At 37.1% G+C, this 24,762-nt stretch overlaps 1 protein-coding gene across 1 annotated transcript; it reads right to left on the bottom strand.

Moving 5' to 3' along the window:
• Window positions 1–424: 424 nt before the first annotated feature.
• On the bottom strand, window positions 425–24,762 carry LOC308236654 (solute carrier family 22 member 22-like; the record flags this gene model as incomplete). Its single annotated transcript, XM_080646542.1, has 10 exons — window positions 425–497; window positions 1,330–1,533; window positions 3,741–3,849; window positions 6,984–7,198; window positions 7,706–7,821; window positions 16,335–16,458; window positions 17,166–17,334; window positions 17,426–17,580; window positions 19,493–19,596; window positions 24,361–24,762. 10 exons carry the CDS (start codon window positions 24,760–24,762, stop codon window positions 425–427), a joined length of 1,671 nt encoding a protein of 556 aa, XP_080502668.1.

Raw genomic sequence — 24,762 nt, 5'->3', positions numbered from 1 at the left:
ACAGTTTGAGGTGACTGAAACATTTTATTCTTTACAGTAACATTTTCTAATTTTTATATTTTGAAATTATTTTATATGCTTTATTCACACTGTCTTGTAAGGTGAATAACCTTACAATAACCTTGTAAGGTAACAAGGGCAGATCTCAATATCCCACTTCAAGGGAAGCAACAAGCCTTGAGGAGACACACACTTGCTTAGTGTTTAATGATTAGTAAGTTACTGCCCATGAATTGGAGCTAGTGTTCCCTGGTTTTAAATCCAGAGGTTTTCCTCATGTGCACTTGAGGAAATCCTAAATGCTCTTCCAAGCCACAAAGAGTGGGTCATGAATTGAAATAATAAGGACATATCTCAGTGTTTGCTCTAAGGAGGATGAATGTGAACAAGCTCTTGATTTCATGGACGCAGTCCAAGGACAGTATTAACACTCTGTGGTGTCCTGGAGGTCATTGCTCTCTTCTTCCTTGGTACTTGTTTTCTTATAGTTTTTGTGTCTGAAATGAAAGAAACAGGGATGGCAGAATTCATTGTAAGTGTTGGATATGGTGGAAAATAAGTAACAATACAACTTATTTGTACTTCATTGGGCAGTTATAAACCATCCTCATCATCATCTCACACTGATAAGTGCTGAGAAGCTGAAAAAAAAACCCAAGTAAGTTGCACAGATGTACTCCCAAGAACAGTGTCATGATTCCTTGCCTTGGGGTCCTATTTTTGGAGGAAAAAAATAATGCCATTACCAGAAGAGATTCTGGAGCCAAAACCCCTGTGTTAAATTTTCAGGAATTCTTTTTTAAATTCTCACCCAAGGATATTTTTCCATTTATTTTTAGAGAGAGTGGAAGGAAAAGAGTTGGAAAGACAGAGAGAAATATCAATGTGAGAGAAGCACATCGATTGGTTGCCTCCTGCATGAGCCCCAACCAGGGCCCTGGATGAAGAGGAGCCTGCAACTGAGGTATGCACCCCTGACCAGAATCGAAACCAGGACCCTTCGCTTTATCCATGGAGCCAAACTGGCTAGGGCAAATTTCCAGGAATTCTGACTGAAAATCCAGCTCTCAGCTTCTTTAAGGTTCAGACCTAGAGCTAGTACAACTTCACTTCTAGCACATTCAAATGGTTATGATGAGTCACAGGGCCAACCAGGTTCAATGTCAAATATTTGACTACTGAAATCAATATTCACCATATCATCGCTTATACTGGGATTTTTCAACTATGTTGAAAATGTTATTTTATTCTTTTCCAGTTCATCATATGATTAAAAAAAACTGATTTATAAAAGAAAAGCTAACAAACAAAGTATTCCCTATTTCTTACCTTCTTTCTACATCCTGTATGGTGTCTGGAAGTGGAAGGTTTAAAGTCTCTGGTAGGAAGTAGACACAGATGGCAGCCATGATGGGGGAAGTTCCATACAGAATCGTTGGCAAGGGTTCAAAATACTGCCTTGTGATTAATACTAGAGTGCTCAGAGATGCAGCCAGACCAGACATGAATATAATTCCACCCTCTACTCTGGACCTTGAGAATAAGAAAACATTGTTTAAATAAATCTTTGTCTTCTCTTGGAGACTTGTTTGTTAAGCCTTTCTTGATAACTTGAACACAAGGTCATATTTCTCTCACTGGGTTCTGTTGGTTTAAAGTATGTGTATGGTATCTTGTAAGTAAAGACAAGATAAATAGTTATAATTTGCAATTACTTTTGTTTTCTACTTTATAGTGCTTCAGGGATTCTCCTGGGCCTGAAAATGAAATCTAAATGCCTTACTGTGGTCATTACCATGTTGCCAACTTTGGTGCTCATGATAGTGTTTCTCCCCTTAAATGTTAAATTTCAATTACACTGGCCTTTGAGTTTCTAGACAACATGTGGTAGAAGTTTGTTTGTTTGTTTATTTTAGCTAACTTTACATGCAGCTTTTGGATCACAGTTTGAATGTTTATCCAGAAAGAATGAGGCCTACTCTAACCCCTCTTGCGGATTCACCCATCCCTCATTCTTGGTCTAATGAAAAACACTGTTAATTTCCTTTAGACCATGTATGTAAAGGTGGCATTTCTTTGTTATTTATATTTTCTTATTTATTGTCACTGACTACTAATAAAATAGGTCTATGGAGGAAAGCCCTGTTTTATGTGTTAATGGACTTATTGTCAAGGGCCCATATTTATGTCTAGTTCATAGAAATTTCTTAAATCTTCTTATTCTCTTCTGTTTGTTCCTCTTCCTCCTCTTGCTCTCTAGTCCTCTCCATTTCTTCTTTTCCTTTTTTTCTTCCTTCTCCTCCTCTTTTTGTATAGAAATGTGTTTTATTTAATGAACTATATGCCTTTTGAGAGTAGGTACACTAAAATGTTAGTTATATCACATATATAATTATGTGCCTTTTATACTACAGATAAATTACTTTGTGACCCTGTCTTTGTCAATGATTTTGAAATGCTTCCACTTTGGAATATTTGTTATCTCAAGAGAATATTATTCCTTTTATCTATGAATTATCAATTCTGTTAAGAGATTATCATGAGTTTCATACAGAGTCCATTAAATATTTAGTGTATTCACATTCACTTTTAAAAAGATTAGATAGATCTCTAACAATAAAAAAATGGGTAGGGTCCTGGCCTGTGTTTCTCAGTAGTTGGAGCATCGGCCCATGCAACAAAGGATTACGGGTTCAATTCCCACTTAAGGGCACATACCTGGGTTGCAGGTTGTGTCTGTCATACATCAATGTTTCTCTCTTTCTCTCTGTCTCTCCTCCCCGCTCCAATCCACTCTCTCTAAAAATCAGTGGAAAAATTATCCTCCAGTGAGGAATAACAAACAAAAAATGGGTAGAGGTTTTACATGGTGATTGAGTATGACATTGAGTCTGAAATCCCATAAAACTTGCATTGCTCTGGTTTATGATATATTGTGAAACCTTTTTAGTGATTAGGATGTTACAATGACCAGATATAGTTTTCTAGTAATGATTCAGTTTAAATCATGTTATAGTTTAAATTCAGAGCCAAAATTCAAAAGTATTTAACTGTGTCTATGGGATTGAACATTAATGGAAAAATTTAGCTGTGTAAGACAAAGGCAGGGTGGGATTGAAATCATCTAGTGAATAAGATCATAGCCTGGCAAGAAAGCTTAGTAGGTTTTTTTATGAATGTGTTTGTGGAGATGAGAGGGATTCAATGGAAAATCTCTGGGGACAAGTAGTTATGATTACTTTTAAAAATATCAGAATTTTGAGAAAATATTCTAGACTAACCTTGGGTAACCAACAGTTTGCCAAGGGTGGTTTTTACTTTTTTTTTTTTTAACCCTTAGCCGAGGATATTTTTTCCCCCATTGCTTTTTAGAGAGAATGGAAGGGAAGGAAGGAGATATGTATGTATGTGTGTATATATATATATATATATATATATATATATATATATATGAGAGAGACACATCAACTGGTTGCCTCCTGCAAGAGCCCCGACTGGCTGGGGATCAACCTGCAACCCAAGTACGTGCCCTTGACCGGGAATCAAACCCAAGACCCTTCAGTGCTCAGACTGATGCTCTAACCACTGAACACAATGGTCAGGGCCCAAGGGTGGATTTTAAATCACCATGGAAATTAGTTGACGTTCCTTTGAGTACAGACTTCATTTTGACTTAAGTATCTAGCTAATTCTAGGAAACTCTCAATTTCAGTCTTAGTAAGGAGAGTTCAGTGGCTTACCTGAGCCCTGTGGGTATGAGTTCATGATTATAGATCATACCAATGCTGAAGGATACTGCCACAAATCCTTTTCCCAACATTGCAAGTCCAAGGCGTATGAAAGGCATGTCTGTGAGGTTAAGTGAATATCATTAGAGTGCCTAAGTCAATATGATGAAGCACATAAATTACCTGGCACTTATAACCTCATCTACTGTTGATTATTTGTAATGGCCCACCTTTTAATGAGTATATGTAACATAAATAAGAATATTTTTATTGATTTTTAGTAAGAGTCTAATATTTTACATCATTGTTAAACTGGTATATATAATTATTTTGTTCAGTCCAGAATGAGGATGACAAAGTTAATGATGATGATTAGAAAAACAACATATGTGGGATAGGAAATATGTGATATTTTTCAGTCTTTTCTACAGTTATGAGATTATAATTTTCCCTTGTTCTGAGATTGTTATATTGCTTCATTTTCCAATATTATATTCTTGGAGTCAGAATTTGAAGCCACTTTAAAATTCTCTCTAGAACTCCAGATAAACTGCTACTAATGAATTTGCATATAATATGAATGTAATTGAAGGGCTTCTAAGGAATGAGAATTCTGTTTGACTTTGGATAGACATAAGAGATACAAGAATTTCTCCCAGGGAACCTCAGTTAAGTGTGATGCTTCTGAAAGTACCATATGTCTTTTAGTGCCATTTGTATTTGCAAAGATAAGGGATTAAAAGGTGAGTGGTTTCTATACTTAATTGATAATATATTTGAGTTCTCAAACCATTGAGAAAATTAGGTTAGATTTCAAAAAAGTCCAATGACTGTAGGTTTTCCTGAACGACAAAAATGTAATGGGGACTTCTGTAAACTCAAAGATATTAACATGAAATAAATCCTTGTGTTACATGCAAAGTGTTTAAATATTTCCTCTCAAGAGCCTGAAACCTGAGTTTCCATTTATCTCGGTTAAAATTTAAATACTTAACCAGATTCTAAACACCAAAAGACACACTAATTTCCCTTCCACCAGGTATATAATTCACCATTTTGTTATCAGAAAAAAAATAAGAAAATGCTTTCTTCCATTATTATCCTTGATCTTCAATACCAGCCCTTCCATTGTGCTCTTTTTTTTTAAAAATATATTTTATTGATTTTTTACAGAGAGGAAGGAAGAGTGATAGATAGTCAGAAACATCGATGAGAGAGAAACATCAATCGGCTGCCTCCTGCACACCTCCCACTGGGGATGTGCCCACAACCAAGCCACATGCCCTTGACCGAAATCGAACCTGGGACCCTTCAGTCCGCAGGCTGACGCTCTATCCACTGAGCCAAACCAGTTTTGGCTCCATTGTGCTCTTGATTGTATTTCTTCTTGAATTATTAAAGATTTTGATATTGTTTATAATGTCTCTGTTCCAACTGCTAAATTTCTCATCATTTAGAACATATGTAGAAAATTATGTACATATATAAATAAAAATACTTTATATATCATATGCCATATGTCATACATCATATTTTGTATAGTATATAATGTATATTATATATGTATATAATTTTCTAGTCTTAAAGAAAAAGCTCCTATACACACACACACACATGCATCTTGAACATGGATTCTGATCTTACTTTAAAAATAATTTTCATTGTTATTTTCTAGGAAACTCGAATATATTCTCCAAACTATTAACTTCAATTACCTATTTCACTGCTGCTTGTTACTGTTACTGGAATCCTTTCTTATCCTTTACACATTTCAATTTGACCAGGACCGTTTTAATTTACTCCTTTTGAACTTGCATAATTATTAATTGTATTTCCTTTTCACACTCAAGTGTGCTTCAGTTGGGATGATAAATTGTATAACCCAAAGGCATCCATTCCCCTAGCCTGCTTCTCTTGTCTTTAAATTTCAGTGAATGGAATAAAAATTCTACCAACTGCCAAGTGGGAAAACTAGAGCTCCTGCTTGACTGGTCCTCACATTCTCTCATATGCTGACCATTCCATATGCTGTGCTGATTTGTCTTCTCTTTTCCACATGGGATCTCTACTATGTCACTGGTGGGAAAACAAGACCAGTGTTTCCATAATAACCCAGAAAAAAAATCTCCTTTTGTCATTGGCCAATACATTTAATGATGCTTTTTTTTTTTTTTACAGTATTATTATTTTTTAAATGTATTGATTTCAGGGAGGGAGAGAGAGATAGAAACATCAATGATGAGAGAGAATCATTGATTGGCTGCCTCCTGCATGCCCCCAACTGGGGATTGAGCCTGCAACCTGGGCACTTGTCCTTGACCAGAATCAAACCCGGGACCATTCAGTCGGCAGTCTGATGGTGTATCCATTGAGCCAAACCAGCCAGGCTAAAGATGCTTTTAAACATTTCCACAAAGTAAGTTTTTCCATAGCAGAAAACATATTTTATTCATTATTTTTATCAGGATCCAGCCCTATAAAAAATCTGTGATGTTGAGAATAATAAATAAATGTTTGTTGAAGATAAATAAATGTAAGATTTATGTTTGAATATATAATAGACATATTAATTAAATTAATGTTAATTATGTAATGTATCAATTCAGATATATAATTCAATTACAGTTTATAATACATCAATTTATATAAATAAATCAATTCACCCTAGCCAGTTTGGCTCAGTGAATAGAGCATTGGCCTGTGGACCGAAGGGTCCCAAGTTTGATTACAGTCAAGGGCACGTATCCAGGTTGCAGGCTCTTTCCCAGCCTGGGCCCTGGTCAGGGTTCATGCAGGAAACAAACAATCAATGTGTTTCTCTCACATCAATATTTCTCTCTTGTCTTTCCCTCTCTCTTCTACTCTGACTAAAACTCAATGGGAAAATACCTCATCTCAGGTGAGGATAAAAAAAAAAAAGAAATTGTACTTTATATCAACTATATTTACTAGTATAATCTACAACTATATTTATGATCTAATTTATTCTATATTGTAGCCTATTTACATAATATAGTTTATATAGTATCAAATAATATTTATATATAGATATTTCTAAAATTAAATACAAATATATATTAAACTCTGATGTTTTATTATTATTACCTTGATGTTAACATACCTAGACCATGCCACCATGCTGCAATGAAGTTATTGTCCACACATGAATTGGGTCAGTACATTAAACACAAACACACTTTTTAGATAACACTATCAACATTCAACAAACATTTTTCTGGAAACTTCCATTCTCACCTTTGGGCACGAATATATTGATTAAGATACAAAATCCACCCAAGAAAAGGACAGAAGCGATTGAAGGCCGCCGTTTAAGGAACTTTATTGCAAGGAAAGAAAGACATTTTGATGGGAAGTCCACAGCTCCAAGGAGAGCCTGAGACAAGAACATATTGCTCCCTAAATTTTTTAAATCAGTCAACACTCCATAAACGAAGAAAATTGAACAAAATCTGTAAAAGAGAATAAAAAATGAATGGACACTTAAAAATACCTACATTTTGAATATTTATTGTATTTTCATTGTGGATACACATGCTTATGAAAATTATAGATACTATAAAAGTCAAAGGTAGTGAGTATTTTAGCAAGAAGGTGAGCATAGTCCTGTGACTTAAAATACAGTACTGGGATCCCCTAGGAAATGGAATGTGGATTCCAATGTAAATGAAGTTGGTCTTCTCACTTGAACTGAGCTGTCAACTACTCTGTATTAGAATCTTATGATCAGACTTCTACACCAAGGTTTCTGGAACTTTATTTTCCCACAAAACTCTACAAAACACACATCCTTTCAAACACTAACCCTCTGATTTTATTTTTTACGTTTTAAATTACATATATTTCTGCTTTACCTCCCAAAGGAAACTGAGTTTCTTGATCTGACCAATACACTAGGCAGAAGGCATGGTTCTAGAAATTGTTATCTAAAAGTCACAAAATGAAGAGAAAAGACAAACCTCAGGAAATACAGCAGGAAGATTGTCTTGCACACGATGGGACTTTCCATGACCTTTATTTTCTTGGAACTACGTTTGAGGAAAGCGAGTTCTTCTCTCATTGCAGATTGTAAAACCTTCAAAGTGAAAGGAATTTGAAACATATTGAAAAGCATTAATTGGAAAAGAAAAAAAAGGGGGGATCGCAGGAAGTCTTCATGATATAGTTTATATTCTCCTCCACATGATTTTATAATCCTACTCGAGAACAAAAGAAGTATAATTTCTTTGCTAAAGAAATGTGTTCTTACACTTGAAATTGTGCATTGCCATCTTATACATTATAAATTATTTTGAACTTTTTATGTCACTTGAAAATGTACAAATCCAATGTGAAAGTTAAGCAATTATTAATATTACTTCTGCTCTAAGGGGGTAGGAGTAAGACTGAATGAGGTTAAGTAACAAAGCATGTTGAACCTTATACAACTTTAAATAGCTCCTGTTAATATCATTTTATCACTGTGTGTTATAGTATTTCATGTATTTGTGAGTCTTTCAGCAGAACTAGTCATATGTGTATATTCCAGGGCTATTTCTTTATGAATTAGGAATACTTCCAAGTCTTAGTTCATTGATGCAGTTTTAATCTATTTTTTTGCGGGGGCAGGGGGGTCTGACTTATTTTTTTTCTTTATTGATTAAGGTATTACAAATGTGTTCTTATTCCCCCATTGTCCCTCCACCCCCCTAATCCTGCCCTCACCCTCACCCTCACCCTCTGTTGTCTGCATCCATCACTTATGCTTATATGCCTGCATACAAGTCCTTTGGTTGATCTCTCCCCCTTACCCCTACCCTCCCCTACCTTCCCTCTGAGGTTTGAGCATCTGATCGATGCTTCTCTGTCTCTAGATCTGTTTTTGTTCATTGGTTTATATTGTTCATTTAATCTACAAATGAGTGAGATTATGTGATATTTATCTTTCTCTGACAGACTTATTTCACTAAGCATAATGCTCTCCAGCTCCATCCATGCTGTTGCAAATGGTAGGAGTTCCTTCCTTTTTACAGCAGCTTAGTGTTGTGTAGATGTGCCAAAGTTTTTTAATCCACTCTTCTGCTGATGGGCACTTAGGCTGATTACAAATCTTAGCTATTGTAAATTGTGCTGCTATGAACATAGGGGTGCATATATCCTTTCTGATTGGTGTTTCTAGTTTCTTGGAATGTATTCCTAGAAGTGGGATCACTGGGTCAAATGGGAGTTCCATTTTTAGTTTTTGAGGAAACTACTGTTCTCCACAGTGACTGCACCAGTGTGCATTCCCACCAGCAGTGCACGGGGGTTCCTTTTTCTCTGCATTCTCGCCAGCACTTGTAGTTTGTTGCTTTGTTGATGATAGCCCTTCTGACAGGTGTGAGATGGTACCTCATTGTCGTTTTGATTTGCATCTCTCTGATGATTAGTGACTTTGAGCAGGTTTTCATATGTCTCTTGGCCTTCCTTCTGTCTTCTTTCAAAAATTATTTAGGTCTGTTGCCCATTTTTTGATTGGGTTGTTTGTCTTCCTTTTGTTAAGTTGTATGAGTTCCCTGTAAATGTTGGAGATTAAACCCTTATCGGAGATAACATTGGCAAATATGTTCTCCCATGCAGTGGGTTTTCTTGTTGTTTTGTTGATGGTTTCTTTTGCTGTGAAGAAGCTTTTTATTTTTATGTAGTCCCATTTGTTTATTTTCTCTTTAGTTTATATTGCCCTAGGAGCTGTGTCGGTGAATATATTGCTTCTGTATATATCTGGGATTTTGCTGCCTGTGGATTTCTCTAATATTTTATTGTTTCCCATCTTACGTTTAAGTCCTTTATCCATTTTCAGTTTATTTTTGGGTATGGTGTAAGTTGGTGGTCTGTTTCATTTTTTTTGCATGTGTCTGACCAAATTTCCCAGCACCATTTATTGAAGATACTATCTTGACTCCATTGTATGTTCTTGCCTTCTTTGTCAAATATTAATTGAGCATAGTGTTTGGGTTGATTTTTGGGTTCTCTATTCTATTCCATTGGTCTGTATGTCTGTTCTTGTGCCAGTTCCAGGCTGTTTTGAGAACAGTGGCTTTGTAATACATGTTGATATCTGGTATTGAGATCCCTCCTGCTTTGTTCTTCTTTCTCACAATTGCTGCAGCTATTTGGGGTCTTTTTTTATTCTAGATAAATTTTTGGAGTGTTCTTTCTAGATCTGTGAAATGTGCTCTTGGTATTTTAATGGGGAGTGCATTGAATCTATAGATTGCTTTGGGTAGTATAGACATTTTAATGATGTTAATTCTAGCAATCCATGAACACGGTATGTTCTTCCATGTTTATGTCTTCCTCTATCTCTCTTTTCAACATCCTGTAGTTTTCTGAGTAGAGGTCTTTTACCTTGATAGTTAAGTTTATTCCTAGGTATCTTAATTTTTTTTGTGCAATGGTAAATTGATTGTTTTTTTTTTAATATCTCTTTCTGTAAGTTCACTATTGGTGTATAAAAATGCCATAGATTTCTTGGCGTTAATTTTGTAGCCTGCTACATTGCCAAATTCATTTATTAAGTCTAACAATTTTTGATGGAGTCTTTAGGGTTTTCTATGTACAGTATCATGTCATCTGAAAATAATGACAATTTTACTTCTTCTTTTCCAATTTGAATGCCTTTTATTTCTTCTTGTCTGATTGCTTTGGCTAGCACTTCCAGTACTATGTTGAACAGGAGTGGTGAAAGCAGGCATCCCTGTCTTGTTCCTGTTCTTAAGGGAAATGGTTTTAATTTTTGCCCATTGAGTATGATGTTGGCTGTAGGTCTGTCATATAAGTCTTTTATTATGTTGAGGTGTGATCCTTCTATTGCCACTTTGCTGAGTGTTTTTATCAGAAAAGGGTGTTGGACTTTGTCAAATGCCTTTTCTGCATCAGTTGATTGTGATTTTTTTCTCTCTCAGTTTGTTTATGTGTTGTATCACGTTTATTGAGTTGTGGATATTGTACCAGACTTGCATCCCTGGAATAAATCCCACTTGGTCATGGTGCATGATCTTTCTAATGTAATGCTGGATCTGGTTTGCTAGAATTTTGTTGAGGATTTTAGCATCTATGTTCATCAGGGATATTGGCCTGTAATTCTCTTTCTTTGTCGTGTCTTTATCTGGTTTTGGGATTAGGGTAATGTTGGCTTCAAAGAAAGAGCTTGGAAGGGTGCCTTCTTCTTGAATATTTTGGAATAGTCTGAGAAGGAATGCTTTTAGTTCTTCTTTGAATGTTTGGTAAAACTTCCCTGTGAAGCTATCTGGTCTAGGGCTTTTTGATTCTGGAATCTTTTTGATTACTGTTTCAATTTCATCAGTAGTTATTGGCCTATTCAGGTTTTTTGATTCTTCCTGATTGAGTTTTGGAAGCTTATATTTTTCTAGGAATGTGTCCATTTCATCGAGGTTGTCTAGTTTGTTGGAGTAGAGTTGTTCGTAGTCTTTTTTTTACAATCCTTTGTATATCAGTGGGGTCTGCTGTTACTTCACCTCTTTCATTTCTGATTTTATTTGGGTCCTCTCTCTTTGTTTCTTGGTGAGCCTGGCTAGAGGTTCATCAATTTTTTTTTAATATATTTTATTGATATTTTACAGAGAGGAAGGGAGAGGGATAGAGAGCTAGAAACATTGATGAGAGAGAAACATCGATCAGCTGCCTCCTGCACACCTCCCACTGGGGATGTGCCCGCAACCAAGGTACATGCCCTTGACTGGAATTGAACCCGGGACCCTTCAGTCCACAGGCCGACGCACTATCCACTGAGCCAAACTGGTTTCGGCAGGTTCATCAATCTTGTTTATCCTTTCAAAGAACCAGCTCTTGATTTTATTGATCTTTTTTTTTTTTATCTCTATGTTCTTCATTTTTGCTCTGATCTTTATAATTTCCTTCCTTCTGGATACTGTGGGATTTTCTTGTTGCTCTCTTTCTAATTCTTTAAGTTGCAAGGTTAGATAATTTATTACCAGTTTTTCTTGTTGTTTTTTTGTTTTGTTTTGTTTTGTTTTGTTTTGTTTTGTTGAGGTAGGCCTGTAGAGCTATGAACTTCCCTCTCAGGACTGCTTTTATTGTGTCCCATAGATTTTGGATTGTTGTGTTTTCATTGTCATTTGTTTCCAGGATGCTTTTTATTTCTTCTTTGATCTCTTAGTAACCCAATCATTTTTTAATAGCCTGCTATGTAGCCTCCAAGTGTTTGATCTTTTTTCATTGTTTTTATTGTAGTTGATTTCTAGTTTTATGCCATTGTGATCTGAAAAGATGCTTGTTATGATTTTTATCCTCTTGAATTTAAAGAGACTTTGCCTGTGTCCTAAGATGTGGTCTATCTTTGAAAATGTCCCATGTGCACTGGAGAAGAATGTATATTCGGTAGCTTTGCGGTGAAATATTCTGAAGATGTCAATTAAGTCCATCTGATCTAGTGAGTAATTTAGGATTTCTGTTTCTCTGCTGATTTTTTGTTTAGAGGATTTATCCAGTGGTGTCAATGGGGTATTAAAGTCCCCTACTATGACTGTATTGCTATAGATCTATCCCTTGATATCTTCCAAAAGTTGTTTTATGTATTTGGGTGCTCCTGTATTGGATGCATATATGTTTACCAGGGTTATATCTTCTTGTTGAATTGCTCCCTTTAGTATTATGCAGTGGCCTTCCTCATCTCTTGTTATGGCCTTTACTTTGAGATCTATTTTATCAGATATAAGTATCACAATCCCAGCTTTTTTCTCATTTCTATTTGTCTGAAAAATTTTTTTCCATCCCTTCACTCTCAGTCTGTGTGAATCCTTTGTTCTGAGGTGGGTTTCTTGCAGACAGCAAATATATGGGTCATGTTTTTTTATCCATTTAGCTAGCCTATGTCTTTTGATTGGAGCATTTAATCCATTTACATTTAATGTTATTATTGATAAGTACTTGTTTGTCATCATTTTTATTCTTAATGTTTATGTTTCTTCTTGCCTTTCTGTTTCTTCTTTTTACAGCAGATCCTTTAGTATTTCTTGCATTGCTGGCTTGGTGGTAATAAACTCTCTTAGCCCTTTTTTTGTCTGTGAAGCTCCTGATTCCACCTTCAATTTTGAATGATAGCCTTGCTGGGTATAGTATTCTTGGATTCAGTCCCTTGCTTTGTATCACTTTGTATGTTTCATCCCATTCCCTTCTGGCCTGGTGTGTTTCTGTTGAGAAATCAGTTGAAATTCTCATAGGAGATCCCTTGTAGGTAACTTTCTGTCTCTCTCTGGAAGCCTTTAAGATTATTACTTTGCCATTGGTGATTGCCAATTTAATTATGATGTGTCAGTCTTTTGGGGTTCATCTTGTTTGGGACCCTATGTGCTTCTTGGACTTGCATAGTTTTTTTCTTGCCAATATCAGGGAGGTTTTCTGTCATTATTTCTTCAAACAGGTTTTCTATTCCTTGTTTCTCTTCCTCTCATTCTGGTACCCCTATTATGTGAATGTTGTTTTGTTTTGTGTTGTCCCAAAGCTCCCTTAGGCTCTCCTCTTGCTTTTTAAATTTTCTTTCCAGTTGCTGCTGTGATTTTGGTGTTTTTTTCCTACCCTGTCTTCTAATTTGCTGATGCGGTCCTCAGCCTTTTCTAGTCTACTCTTTAAGCTTTACATTGTGTTCTTTATTGCAGCTATGTTGTTCTTCATTTCCTCTTGGTTCCTTTTCATGTTGGCAACATTCTCATTCAGCTCCTTATAATTCTCCTGAGTTGTGTGTATTTGTCATCCAGATGTTTGAGCATTCTTAAAACCATTATTCTGAATTCTTTCTCTGACATGTTACTTGCCTCAGTTTCATTTAACTCCATTTCTGGTGATTCCTCTTTTTCTTTCCGTTGGGGATTACTTTTTTGTCTTCCCATGTTTTGCTGTAATGTTTTAATTGTAGATCCGATTGCTTTGCTACCCAGGTTTTTTTGGGAATAGTGCTACTGGTGTGATCTCTTATGTCTCCTGGGCTTAGTAATCTAGCATAGCTCCCTACTTGAGCTATTTGATGTAGGCCTGTGAGCTGGAAAGGCACAACTGCAGTGTCTAGAAGTGAGCAGCCGTGGAGGGGGGTGTCCCAATTTTTGCTGTCTTGCGCCCTTGGTTGAAATCATGTGTGCCCAGCAGGGATGCACAGTGGCACCCAGGAACCGTCTGTTGGGGTGGTGGGGCTCAGGAGGCCTATGGTCTGGAGAGACATGACTGTGGTGTCCAGAGTTCTATAGCTGTGGGGTGGGAAGACTCAGGTTTTGCTTCTGCCTCAGGGCCCCTCAGAGTGCAACAGAGCTCTGCACCAGCAAACACCCAGCCACAGTCGTGTGTTTCCAGTGCAAAGGCCCCCTGAGCCCATCGATCCACAGGACACTTTTGGGAGCTGCTGTGAGCCCCCAATGGGTGCAATCTTGGACAAACAGAGACACACTCCCCCAGCAGTAGAAATTTTTGCTGTCTTGCACCCTTGGTTGAAATCATGTGTGCCCCCAGTGGCAGCTCACAGGGGCACCCACAGTGCATTTGCCAGTAGGGTGTACTGACACACTCTGAAGGGTGCTGGTGCTGAAGACACATGATCGAGGTGTCTGTGGGCAGATATCCTGGGAGAGGGAATTCAGAGTTTCTACAGCCCAGCAGTGCGCCCCTGTTTGTGTAAGTGTGCACCCAGCGGGGGTTCACAGCAGTGCCTAAGAGCTGCCCATGGAGCGGTGGGCATGCTGGAAAAACACACAACTGTAGTGTCCAGAGTCCTGCAGCTGTGGTGTGGGAAGACTCAGTTTTTTGCTGTTGCATCAGTGGTTGGATACACACACTCCCAGTGGTGGCTCACAGGGGCATCCACGGTGCATTTGCCAACATGGTGCACTGATGTACTCTGAAGGGCCCTGGCACTGAAGCCATGCAATCGAGGTGTCTGTGGGCAGGTATCCAGGATGAGTGAATTCAGAATTTCTACTGCTGGGGGAGTGCATCTCTGTTTGTCCAAGATTGCACCCAGTGTGGGCTCACAACAGCTCCCAAGAGTGCCCTGTGGATCGATGGGCTCAGGGGGCCTTTGCACTGGAAACACATGACTGTGGCTGTGTGTTTGCTGGCGCAGAGCTCTGTTGCACTCTGAGGGGCCCTGGCGCTGAAGTATAGCTGGGTGTCTTTTGGAAGTTATTCAGGAGGAGGGAATTCAGAATGTCTACTGAGGGGCAGTGCACCCTTGTCTGTACAAAATCGTACCCAACAGGGGCTCACAGTGTAACCCAAGAGTTGCCGTTGGAGTGGTGTGCCCAGGAGGCCTGCGTGCTGGACACATTCAACTGTGGTGTCGGAGGTCTGCTGCTGGGGAGCGGGGAGGTTGCACTTACTGCTGCGGGAGCTGTGCCCTTTTGGAGGTGGAGGTCCCAGGGTCCACGGGTCTGTGGGTGGGGCAGCAGGATTTTGGCTGGAGTGGCTGCCAGGTCGCGGTCAGTATCCAAGGCCTGTCTGGGTGGTGGTGCTGATGAGTTCCTAGAAGAGGTTGCTCTCCCCTTCAAGATGGTGTGGGCTCTGTTTCCAAGTCCCAGAGTCCAGGGAGTGCCTGCAGTGGTGGTAGTCTCTCCCTGTCCAAGAGAGCCTGGTCTGCCAGCCCCTGCTGCTCCTGCCAGATTTAACTGTCCCTCACTCACTCATACATAGACACTACACACATGCACACACTCTCCTTTCATCCCCTCACTCACCTTCATCCTGCTAGCCGCAATCTTTCAGGTCTCTGTAATCTATTTTTCTTTAAATATCCAGAAAGTGTCATACATCAGTACTACTATGAGGAGAAGGAAGAAAACAGTGGACTTCTTCAAGTTTTTACTTTTTGTGCTACAATAACTTTATGTGTTGGAATCAAGTCTAATTGTGAAAACAACAACACGTAATCCTTCTCATGAAGAATGCCTATGGCTTACCCATTTGAGTTACACTCTGCATTTAATGTATTCACTATGATACTGAAATATAGGCTATTACTATTTAGAATCATATTATTCAATCATCATAGACTGCTAGCCTTGTAATCAGTTATTCAGTTATCAATCCATGTTGAAAAGTGATTAATAGAGCTTTTCCTTTAGTAAAGAATCTTTAGTACCTTTGCCATTGGGCTAGGTTTTTCTAATTTGTCCCTTTAAATCAAAACCATAGTGCACAAAGATATTTGAGAGGACAGGTCCTCTAAAATCTAACAGGGAATAATGAAAGGTATTGGGGTAATACCACTTATATCATCTAATTTCTAAGGGAGCTTTTCTGAACTCATGAATAACTTCCATGCTTTCATTTTTCATAAGTCTATATAACATTATCTTCTTGTCACATACAATATCCTATCAGCCCAGGCTATCTCCAGCAGTGACTTTTTTGTTGCTCTTTTCTAAGAGGATTAATTGCTTGGTCAAAAAAAAAAAAAAACTCAATATCTTTGTCTATATTTACGTTCATTTTTGGTTACTGTGGTTTGTTTGTTTTTGCTTTCATTGTTGTGGTACAGTTTATTTATATTGAGTTTGCCTTGATAAAGAAAACATTTTAAGACATTCCTATTACTTTTTTCCTTACCTCAATATTCAGAATCTCGTCAACATCTTTCTTCCCATTTATATGGGCTACTTTCTTCATTACTTTGAGTGCTTTTTCCAGCTTGCCAGATATAATCAACCAACGGGCAGACTCTGATGTCCACCTTTATGAAGTAAGGCAGAGACATTGAAATGGGAGAGGAGGTCAATCCAAAATAAGACTTCAAAGAGACCTAGATTCCATTCAGTTGTAGTGGGATTATGAGAACATGATGCCTCTCCAATTTGGAAGGAACTCAGGTTATTTTTCTTTCTCAGCATTTAACTTAATTTATTTTTTAAATTTTATCTTCGATATTTTATATTTATATTACTTTTAGATTTAAAAACAGCATTTCTGATTTTTGGATTTTTTTTTTTTTAAAAAGAGACAGATGTCTCTGATGCCCCATAAGCTATTGTCCCCATTTTTTTTTTAAATCACAGGAACTACTGCCAGCTTCAGACAGTAAAGATCCCCCTACCTCAACCTTAATGGGGTTCCATCATATCTCTTGCAAGCTTTAATTTCTCCATATTATTGTCATCAATTAATTCTAGTTTTGTTTTTCTCTAACAAACATACTCCCTATTAATTATTTCCTTGACATTGATAGTAATGTGTGTGTGAACCTAAGAAAATTTATAGTGTTAATTGCTTACATTAATTAATTTAATGTATTCCTTGAACTTCTAAGATTTATCTATTGAGTCCTCTTCTGCATTTTTTTTCTTATTCCCATAAGGAAATGCAGAGTGACCAGCAGTCCATATTTATTTAAAAGCTTTCATGCCCAATCTTCACAAGGGAAACAAACAAAAGTCTACATACCATACGGATAGGAAAAAGACAAAGTAAGGCACAGAAATGGACAATTGTAGCATGCGCCAGTCTCGGAAGACATAAGCCAGTCCAGCCAGTACCGTCTGTCCAGCGCTTAGAGCCAGAGACCTTATTGTTATGATCATGGGTGTGACATTAGATGGCAGCCATTCTATAACTTAAAGAAAATGCATTGACATAAGTCTTATAAAGTGTGCTAGAAACATGACAAAATTAGGTAAGAGAAGACAAAAAAAAGTCAAACTTACGGAGTGCAAGACTAGTGGCGTATATGGTTCCCATTGACATTGACAAAAGAAATCGAATTGTACAGTAAATTGGGAAGGTTGGGGCAAAAATGGAACCAGTGCCCAGTAGTGCAGACAACAGGGAAGAAGCCAACAACGCAGGTTTCCGGCCAAATCTAAGAGGAAACGAGTAAAATGAGCAAATAATCTAAAAAATAAAAGTCTATATACCATTGTATAATTGTATGAATTATTCTGAGAATGTCCAGCTTGGAAGATGATGGCTCTTCTGTGCTCTTTTTTTTCCTCATGATAGGTATCCCATTGTATGGAGAAATTCTAATAAATAGACCCTTTCCCGAAAGAATAAGTTCTGTGTCATCAGAATAGTTTTTACACATCATAGAAATGTCAGTCTTTAGTTATGTATGGAAAATAATAGTTTTTAGTGATGGTTCATTGGATTGACTCTTCTCAAACAAATCTAATTCATAAAGTTTCCCCTACCTTCTGAATAACTATCAGGTCATAATATCTCCTTCACCATCCTCCATAAATCCTCTATTTTTTTACTTATAAGGGTATCATATATATTCATTTATCACGTTCTGACTAACCAGTTATTTGCACAGTGTTTTTCTAAACATTTCTATTATGTCTAAAAAATGCCAGTAACTCAAGTATGTTTTGCTGTATAAACGTACTATCTAAATTCCTTAACATGGTGGAGTTAAAATCATTTCAAAATCTTGATTTTTGTACAAAATTTTCCTCTACGCACTTGATCCAACTAATTTATTTTCTACTTTATTTGCAGTGAATCTCCCTCTAAAACCTCTTTGTTATTTTTAGCATTACACCATTAATTTTACTTCTTGAATTATTAGCTAAACGTAACCGTCATAGTCTTTGTGATACTGTAGCAGATGATACTGGTGCCTTGCCAATCACGTTATTACTCAATGTTCTCATACCTTTAAATGTCTTCTGAGGCCAAGCAGCTGTTTCCGATGCCAAAGAGCTTTCTCTGACCACAGTAATGAAGTTGTTTGGCACAGGGAAGATTCTAAGTGCCAGGATATGCTGTATATGATCTTCTTTACTTTATAGGTGGCACTACTCTGAGGCATGCTAACCATTTCCCAGAAGACCACAAAGCGATTGATCCTCAGGTTCCCATATGGCCGTGGTCGGCAAACTCATTAGTCAACAGAGCCAAATATCAACAGTACAACGATTGAAATTTCTTTTGAGAGCCAAATTTTTTAAACGTAAACTTCTTCTAACACCATTTCTTCAAAATAGACTCGCCCAGGCCGTGGTATTTTGTGGAAGAGCCACACTCAAGGGGCCAAAGAGCCACATGTGGCTCACGAGCCGCGGTTTGCCGACCACTGCCATATGGTAACCTGCTCAGTAATACAGCAGGTCCTCGGGTTACGTCGGAGATCCGTTCCTATGGCGTGACAGGGTGATGTAACGCGATTTTCGCTGTAAGTCGGAACCCACCTACATAAGCACCTACGTCATTCACATGGAGCTCATACACAGCAGTAATGACGTGAAACAGTAACAAAAATTTAAAAGAAAGATAACAATTCCTGACCTTTACTTACGGTAAATACAGTAAATAATGAAAAACATAAAGCACATATGTACATACGCTGAAATGACAGAATTTTTTTTTTATAAATAAATGGGAGATGGCGATGTAACCACGAAACGACATATGTCGAGTCCGACGTAACCCGAGGACTGCCTGTATTATGTCACTTTCCTTCCTTTCCCCACTTACCTCTTCATGCCTCCTTCGATCCCATCCCAAATAAAACGTTGCACATAAATCATCCTAGAATTTGATTCAAAAGCAACCCAAACTAAATCTGAAGCCTTCCCTTTCAAATGATGGACTTATTCAACACTATTTGGCATTTAGCCTATATCCAGGCTGCAACTATGTAGAATATCTACTTTCTTAATAAGGCTGCTTTTGTCACTTTCTAGGTCTTCAGCCTTAAATGTTGTAATCTTAGAGAATATATGCATTATATATCTTGGGTCACTTATGAATCAAAATATGAGACTTACTTGTCAGAAATATAGCCACCTAGAGGAGATCCCAACATGTATCCTGCCATATATATGGACTGTGACCATAATTTGAGTGACTTTGATTTACATACTAAATTCCACTGAAAAAAAGAGAATGAGATAGATGAAATGTCACAAACAATATGAAACTGAATGTGCAAGTTATAAAATTATTTAGTATGAGATAACAAATCATTTTGATGATCTGTACTTGAAAAATGGGAGATGTATGCTTCAAATATATTTAGAAGTTGCAAAGTACTTTATAATATAGTATAAGTACATTTCATAAATGCTCATTTTGTTCTAAGTGCTATGAGGAGCTAATACATGCTTTGTTAAAGATTTGAGAAACTATGGAGGGCAAAGAGATATGGAACACATACTAAGATTAATGGAGATGAGAATAAAAGTGAAATATTAAAGTGATATGTTAATGGAGGAACTAAAATAATCTGAAAGGACAGGAATTGTTTTTGTGGAAAAGTGTAATCTAAAACTTGATGCCAATATGAAAAGGATGGAAAGATTGTGGGGAAAGGGTGAGCATCATAAGTGTTCATTAGGCAAAAAGGATTCAACTCTATTTTATGCCATTGGATTTCATTCCATTCATAAGAGTTGCCAGTAATTACAGGGAGAATTTCTGGAGAGCAAATAATTGTAAGATGATATTAAAATGGAGAGATCTTATATTTCAGATCATTCAAATTATTTACTGGAATACAGATAATGACTAAGACAAATAATTGATATGTTTAAGTACTATAGCATGATTGGATTTCTGTTTAGGAAAAAAAAATTTGTGGTAGTGTTTAAAACATATCACTGGAGAATATAGGGGAGTAAAAATAAAGTGATTTTGACTGGTTTGATAGCATTAGAAGTGGAAATATCAATTTAGACACTCATGTAAGTTTTATAATAAGATTAAAATTTTGATCAAAAAGATGAAGGGAAGAAAAAATGAATTATGGCCCCAGATATGTGATCTGAATAAGTAATGTTTAAAGTTTACATTTTTGAGATGTGCAACATTGAGCAGCAAATTCTAGTGGGAAAATACATTAGATCAAGGTGTTTTTGAGGCATTCAAATGGATATTTACAATAGATTATTTTATATTTCAAGAAGTTTCATTTATTTCTTATACTAGAAATCTGAAATTTTGAATGAAAAGATGAAAGAAATAATTAGTAGATCCAAGGTGGCAGTGGAGTAGGTGGAAGCCACACACATCTCCTCCTAGGACCAAATCAGAATTACAACTAAATTTTAGGACAATCATCTGAATAGTCAACTGAATGCTAGCTTAATAGAAGGCTTAAAACCACAGATTTAAAGAAGACACATCAAGATTGGTAGGAAAGGTGAAGACACAAAAGGGTTGCCAAAATTGGGAGACAAAGAAAGATGTCCCAAATGAAAGAACAGGAGAAATCTCCAGAAAAAGAACTAAATGAAATGGAGGCAAACCATGTACTAGCTACAGAGTTCAAAACAATGGTTATAAGAATGCTCAAGGAACTTGGGATAAGAACGGATAAATTCAGTAAGGACATAAACAAAGAGATAGCAAGCATAAAAGAGGACATAAAAATCCTAAAAAAGAACCAGTCAAAAATGAAGAATACAATAGCTGAAATGAATACTACACTAAAAGAAATCAATAGCATATGACATGAAGCAAATGATTGAATCAGTGATTTGGAAGATAAGGAAACAGAAAATGCCCAGTCAGAGCAGCAAAATAAATAAGGAAGGAAGGAAGGAAGAAAAAGAAAGAGAAAAAGAAAGAAAGGTAGGAAGAAAGGAAGGAAGTTAGTTCAAAGGACCTCTGAAACAGCATCAAATGTAACAACTTCTGCATCACAGGAGTTCCAGAAAGAGAAGAGAGAGAACATGGGATTGAGAACCTATGAGGAGAATAATAATTGAATACTTTCCTATTATGGTGAAGGAAAAAGACACACAAGTACATGAAGCACAGAGTCCAAAACAAGATGAACCCAAAGAGGCCCACACCAAGACATACCATAATTAAAATGGAAAAGGTTAAAGACAAAGAGAATATTTAAAACAGCAAAAGAAAGATAGTTACCTACAAGGAGCTTGTATAAGACTGCCAATTGATTTCTCAACAGAAACATTCAAAGGGATTGACATAAAATATTCAAAGTAATGAAAAGCAAGGACCTACAACCAAGACTACCCTGCACAGAAAGGCTATCATTTAAAATTGAAGGAGAATTATAGAGCTTCCCAGACAAGAAAGAGCTAAAGGAGTTTATTATGACTAAACCAGTATTACAAAACAAAACAAAAACATAAAGGGACTTCTTTAAGAAGAAAGAAAAGGAGGTTATAATAGGGTAAACAGCAATCAAACATGCAATACCAGACTATTTATCAGGGCACTGACCTCTTTTCCTTTAGATTGTCATTAAAAAATGACAACAGCCAACACCACAATAGCTGTACAGTGTGAAGGAATCAAAATTATACCTATTTTTTGTCAGGTCAGCAAAAATATATTTCTTGGTGTGATGCAAATTTTAGTAATTATTTTATGTGTGCTATTAGATGCAAAAGGTTGAAAATTGCTGTTAGGTTATCTGGTATCTCACAAATGCAGCTGCTATGGAGGTTAATAAAAAAATTAAAAATGGACCTGCTTTATAACCCAGCAACTCCAATTCTGGAAATATATCTGAAGAAACCTTTAAAACACTAATCCAAAAGAACATATGCACCTATGTGTTCTTTGCAGTGTTATTTACAATAGCCAAGATATGGAATCAACCCAAAATCCCATCGATGGACAAGTGGATAAAAAAGTGGAATTATTACTTGACTATTAAAAAGAATGAAATCTTAACATTTGTGACAGTATGGATGGAATTGTAAGGTATTACACTAACTGAAATAAGTCAGTCAGAGAAAGACAAATACCATATTATTACTTATATGTAGAATCTAAATAACAAAATAAATGAACAAGCAAAATTAAAACAGACTCATAGATACTGAGAGCAGACTGATGGTTGCCAGAGGGAAGGCAGTTAGTGAGACTGGGAAAAAATGAAGGGGTTAAGAAGTACACATTTGGAGTTACAAAATATTCTTGGCAGTGTAAGGTACAGCATAGGGAAAATAGTCAATAGTATTGTAATAACTGTGTATGGTGCCAGGTGGGTACTAGAAATACTTGGAGGAAAACTGTGAAGCATATGATTGTCTAACCACTATTCTGTACACCTGAATCTAATACAAAATAATATGAATATAAATTGTCATTGGAAAATAAAATTAAAAATCAAACAAAAAGGAAATAATAAAAAGAAACAGTATTCTAATGAAAAATACTTTGTCAAGTGTATATGCACTAAATCAACAGAATTCCCCAAGGAATGGAGGTAAATTATAGGCTCGGTAACATTAATGGATAAAGTTTAAATTTGGAAACATATTTTAACAATGGCATTGATAAACTAGAACTGTGGGAAAAAGTAGAATTTATGATGAACAAATAATCTTTTATATCCTCTGAAAATCTTAGGAAAGTAAAATTTCTTTACGAACTCTTCTTAATTTCCATAATACTTGTCAGCATTCAGTTATCTTGACAAAAATGATGTGTTTTTTTTTTAAATTTTGAATCTGCATGTTATACCAAGTTAGATATAATTGATGAAAACCACTTACCAATTGTTTTCAAAGGGACAGTTTATACTGCCTACCTGAGATTCAGTTGCCTGTTCATAAAATGTGAAGCATAGCTAACCCAAAGGATTAATGTAAAATTTACTAAATATTTTCTTCTATTGAGCTTTTTAATAACATATTGAGCTCTCAAATCTTTTGCATGGTTTTAAATTTAATAATTTTGACATCCTTATTAGGTAATGTTTTATTTTTTGCTTTGGAAATGTTAATTTATCTGCTTAAGATCGCATGCAAGTAATTGCCAAAGTGGGGACTTAAACATTGGTGTGCCTGCCTCCCAAAATGACTCTTCTCTACTATGATAGACTAAAAAACTAATACAGTCCCTGAGTGATAACACTTTAGCACATGTTCCACTTTTCTTGTCCTTTACATATTTAAGTGTTTTTGTTATCTGGGTGACATATCTTAAGCCTAAATACATCATAAAAACATTTAATATCTATATATATAAAAGCCTAAGCCTGTGGTCAACAAACTGCGGCTCACCAGCCACATGTGGCTCTTTGGCCCCTTGAGTGTGGCTCTTCCACAAAATACCACGGCCTGGGCGAGTCTATTTTGAAGAAGTGGCGTTAGAAGAAGTTTAAGTTTAAAAAATTTTGCTCTCAAAAGAAATTTCAATCATCGTACTGTTGATATTTGTCTCTGTTGACTAATGAGTTTGCCAACCACTGGCCTAAGCAACCAAACGACTGGTCAACTGGTGGCTATGATGTGGACTGACCACCAGGGGGCAGACACTCAACGTAGGAGCTGCCCCCTGGTGGTCAGTGCACTCCCACAACTGGAACACCACTCAGCTGACCAATGGGCGTGAGCCTCTCCCGCCTCCGCGGCAGCACTACCAAGTGGCAGCAGCAGTGGCAAGCTCAGCGGGGCCGGGATGAGCAGGAGTGGTGTGGTGCCTGGCCTGGGCTCTGGCTCCTCCCCGGCCTTCTGCCCGATCCCCACAGGCTCCTTGGCCTGCAGGGATCAGGCCAAAACCGGCAGTCTGACATCCCCTGAGGGGTCCCGGATTGCGAGAGGGCACAGGCCAGGCTGAGGGACCCCACCAGTGCACGAATCTGTGCATTGGGCCTTTAGTAGTCTTATAAATGGAAAATTACTGATTGGTGACTTTTTGCATTATTTCATACCTGGGTTACAATAGTGGAGGTAAATATACTTTGGTCATAGATCCAACCATCCAAGCATGCTTCTGTCTCGAGCTCAATAGTACTTATGGCCAAATCACTGGAGTTTAAAAGTTGCCACTGGGCTTGATGGAACCGAAGGCATTGCTCCTGCTCATTGTTTACGCCCATCGGGATGGAAATTCTCAGGAGGGCCTCCGTGGTTAGGTTCTCAGGAAGCTTGCTTTCAGATGTGATGTTGTCAAGGAGATGGATATAGCAACGGTGAGCAGGAATGGCCCCAGAAAAGTTTTCCACTAAGTTGTGAGTGGTCAAAGGTACCGTTAATGATAAAATTGAAAAGACAAGCATAATTTGGTATCTTCCAAAATTTCCCATATGTTGAAGAAGTTCTGAGAAGGCCAT

This window comes from Plecotus auritus, assembly GCF_963455305.1.
Source record: "Plecotus auritus genome assembly, chromosome: 11".
NCBI lineage: Eukaryota > Metazoa > Chordata > Mammalia > Chiroptera > Vespertilionidae > Plecotus > Plecotus auritus.
Note: the sequence above shows the minus strand (reverse complement) of the source record. Positions and strands in the feature narration are given on the sequence as shown.